Here is a 3895-nt window from a genome sequence, read left to right as displayed (position 1 = left end):
GGGGGGGGGGGGGGAGTTGGGTGCCACACCCTGTCACAGAGCAGGGCCAATCAGGGGGTTGGGACGCCACACCCTGTCACACACAGAGCCGCAGGGTGATCAGGGGGTTTGGGTGCTGCCCCCTGTCACACTGATCCGGTGCCAGGAGGCCTCGAGGCTCCGCTGATCCCGGTGCTGGGAGGCATATTACCCTTTTACTATATAGGATAGAGGCCTGGGGTCCGGTTGGTTTGCCCTGAAGGGTGTCCTGGATCAGGGTGGGGGTCCCCACTGGGATGCCTGGCCAGCCTGGATGAGGGGATGATGGCTGTTTGCAGCTGGTCACACACCCCTCAGGGTGGGGGTCCTCACTGGGGTGCCTGGCCAGTCTGGGTGAGGGGCTGAGGGCTGCTTTCAGGCTGGCAGTTGTTGACTGAAGCTCCCAACTGCTCCTTTTTTTTCTCTTTTTTAAATTTTATTCTGGGCCAGCTTTAGCTCTGGCTCTAGCTCTGAGGCTTCCGCTGGTTTGTTTGCATTCTATAATCGAAACAATGTATAACTCCAGCTCTGAGATCCCTGGGTTTTGTTTAGCTTCTATATTTGTTACAAAGTTTCAAACTGCCTGCTCAGAGGCCGGCAGCGCAGGCGGAGAACATTGGAGTCCTCCTTCACTGCAGCAAGCAAGCCTCATGTTCGCTTCCAGCTGCCTGGCTTGCCGGCCACCATCTTGGCTGACAGTTAATTTGCATATACTCACTGATTAGCCAATGAAAAGGGTAGCGGTCGTACACTAATTACCATGTTTCTCTTTTATTAGTGTAGATGTGCATACATCTTCTCAGTGATTCTGAACCACAGGAGTACAAAATGCCTTACTTTTAATATATGACCTAAATGTAGGAACCTAATGAAGTTTTCCTATCTGAAATTAATATGTAGAAAACTTCTATCCAGAAAGTAGTGACAGTTCTCTGGAGTTAATCTAAAATCTCTTGATACATAAATAATAGTAATAACAACTCATACAGAGTAGCATTAGTGGAGTTACACTTTTTTAGTTTCATTTGGTTAGACATGTCTACTTCCTAAAACACCTGGAAGTTAATAAAAGAACAGCATAGCCTAACGCCTGAATGATGTTTTAAAGATCACTGTGTCTCAAGTTAAACACCAAATCATCTATATAGCTCTTTATCCCTCTTTCCAGTCAGTAATTCTCTGCTATCTCTTCCATGTGTCTATAAAGTTGAAGCCTTCAGGATTTGTTCAGCACAGACTGGGACCATAGAAGTCAACTGACAAGAACATCTGAGAGCCTGTTTCTCCTTGAAGGAAGACCCTGTCAGCACAGCCCTTGAGTAAAACTGACTCTTGCAGGAGGAAACCTGGATTACAATGACGTGTCTCTGCTTTGAGTCAATGCATACATCACCACATTGACAGTATTGCTGACATGATTGTAAACTCCATTTTATTTTTCAGAGATATCACCACCATTCATCCAGTTCCTCAGACAAAACTGGGAATCTCCCTGGATTCCTCTCTTTCCCTTACCTTCCAGATCTGACCCATTGGCAAGTTCACAAATCTGACCACTTCTCTCCATTTTGAAGACCATCATACCAGCCCAAGCTACCATCACCATCAATGACTCAGCAGTCCCCTAAGTGGTCCCTTTAGTTCTGTTGTGCCCTCTTTTTCTATTCTGTACATTGGAATGATTTTTTTAAAAAAATTCAATCAAACAGGAGAGAGATTTTGCAGAACCCCCCACTCTGGCTTCCAAATAATCGGTAGTTATTTCCTATTTCCCACACACTTTAAGGTGAAACTGTTCCTAATCCAAGGATTAGTAAAACCATTCCTAAGGCAAAATAACACATCTGATAACCAGAATTCTGAGATTAGAGAAGTAAATTTCCAGAAGCTGAAAGCAGTGGCAACAAGATGGCTAAATTGAAGAAAAAATGTGGGTGGGATCAAATTATTATTTAGTGAGCACCACAGTAGAAGACTCCAACCTAAGGATATCCTGAGGGCATTAGTTGGTCATCCAGAGAGAAGTAGGAAAATCATGGGAGGTGAAATGAGAAGTCACCAAAGGCCAGCTCCAACACTGCAACTATTTGCCAATGCTGAAAGCATATGGCAGTCTGGGTGATAGACTGCAGATATGGCCATGAATTAATCCCAGGTCTGTACACAAGCCTCTTTAGCATATGGATTTGCAGCTCCTCCCACAAGGTGCTGAGTCTGTTTCTCCACCCCTTGCATCTGGGTGGGCCCTGTGACTTGGTCTGGGCAATAGGGCAGTAGAAGCATGATGCAAGTACACTGCAAAAGTGCTGATGCCCTGTAGCTTGGTGTCTCTTGCTCTTCAGAACCCTGCAACTGATTGATGATGAAAGACACAAGGCCCAGTAATCCCTATCACCCTGGCCCGCCCAAGAGCCTGCTAACCACCAGACATGGCCATGGGACTATCCATTCAAAAGTATCCAGTTGCTGGATCTTGAGAATATTACCGGTATGCTAAGCCAAATAAGTCAGATGAACAAAGGATAAGAACTATATGATTTCACTTACACATGGGATATGAAATAGAAAGCAACAAGGGAATAAACAATTCAAATAAACAAACAAGCTCACAGTCGCAGGCAACAATATGACAGTTACCAGAGGGAGTGAGGGGCGGGATGAGGTTGAAGCAGGTAAAGGGGGTGAAATATATGGTGACGGAAGGAGACAATGCAATACACAGATGATATATTATAGAATTGTACACCTGAAACTTATATGATGTTATTAATCAATGTCACCCCAATTAATTTAATCTGAAAAAAAGATTATCCAGTTGTGTACTGAACCACAAGCTTAGCACCGGTGCATAAGTAAGTCTGGCTGAGATGAGCCCAGGTGCCCAGACCCAAAAACTTCCCATCTATCTACCAAATTGATAGCCAAAGAAATAGTTGAGGTTTTAGGGTACTAAGTTGTATTGTGGTGTGGTACCAAACCAACAAAAAGTCAAATTAATTGATATAGTTGATTTCTGTAGATAAGGAAGTAAAAGGAGGGTTGCGTGAGAAACTGAGTGAGCCAGTCTGTTGAATTTGTTGTTTTCTACCTCCAAATGGATTCTACCTCCAAAACATGCCTCCAGGAGCAGGGAAATTAGGACCTGAATGAATCAATTCCTCTCACATTCCTCCTTCCAGTCGTCTCTCAGGCTGAAGAGAGTGGCAGAGAAACAACCAGAGAGGCTACAACTGGCCCTTCTGGTGTGTCCATGTTGTTGAAGTAGGAAATAAGAAACCTCATTAGCCTGGGATCAATCAGGATACTTTAACCTCTCTTCCTCTTACAGCAGTGGTTCTCAACTTTCTGACCCTTTAAATACAGTTCCTCATGTTGTGACCCAACCATAAAATTATTTTCATTGCTACTTCATAACTGTAATGTTGCTACTGTTATGAATCATAATGTAAATATCTGATATGCAGGATGGTCTTAGGCGACCCCTGTGAAAGGGTCGTTCTACCACCAAAGGGGTCGCAACCCACAGGTTGAGAACCGCTGTCTTAGAGGTTATTCTGTGTCATGAAGAGACAGTGCAGAGGTTTGTGAGAAAAGCTGAGTCAATTAAGAGAAAATAAGAAATGGGGTAGAAAATATTTTGTTCTTGCTTAAATGAGTAATAGCAGAGAGGACAGGAGAACCCACTGCCAGGTTCCCTGGTCCCATCTGGCTTGGAGAACCCAAGTACCCTCTCACCATGGCCGGTACCGGATTCACTGAAGTTGAAAGGAGTAATGTCCAATTGAGCTGCCATCATAGTTTGAATTTCTGTAGATAAGAAACAGAACTCATTTTAGGGAATGGATAGTACTGCAAACCAAAACCGCATGCAGCCAAC

General features: G+C 44.2%; 1 protein-coding gene across 1 annotated transcript in view; it reads right to left on the bottom strand.

Moving 5' to 3' along the window:
• The window catches only part of LOC102429997 (GTPase IMAP family member 4-like), a gene marked incomplete at its 3' end in the record, with an annotated part of 6753 nt that overhangs the window by 2212 nt on the left and 646 nt on the right, over positions 1-3895 (bottom strand). Inside the window, exon 2 of the mRNA XM_023748842.1 lies at positions 3754-3825. Coding sequence (XP_023604610.1) covers positions 3754-3825 — 72 coding nt within the window. The remainder of the gene's footprint in view (positions 1-3753; positions 3826-3895) is intronic.

This window comes from Myotis lucifugus, unplaced genomic scaffold (genome assembly GCF_000147115.1).
Source record: "Myotis lucifugus unplaced genomic scaffold, Myoluc2.0 scaffold_1908, whole genome shotgun sequence".
Classification (NCBI taxonomy): domain Eukaryota; kingdom Metazoa; phylum Chordata; class Mammalia; order Chiroptera; family Vespertilionidae; genus Myotis; species Myotis lucifugus.
This window is presented reverse-complemented; position numbering and strand designations above follow the sequence as displayed.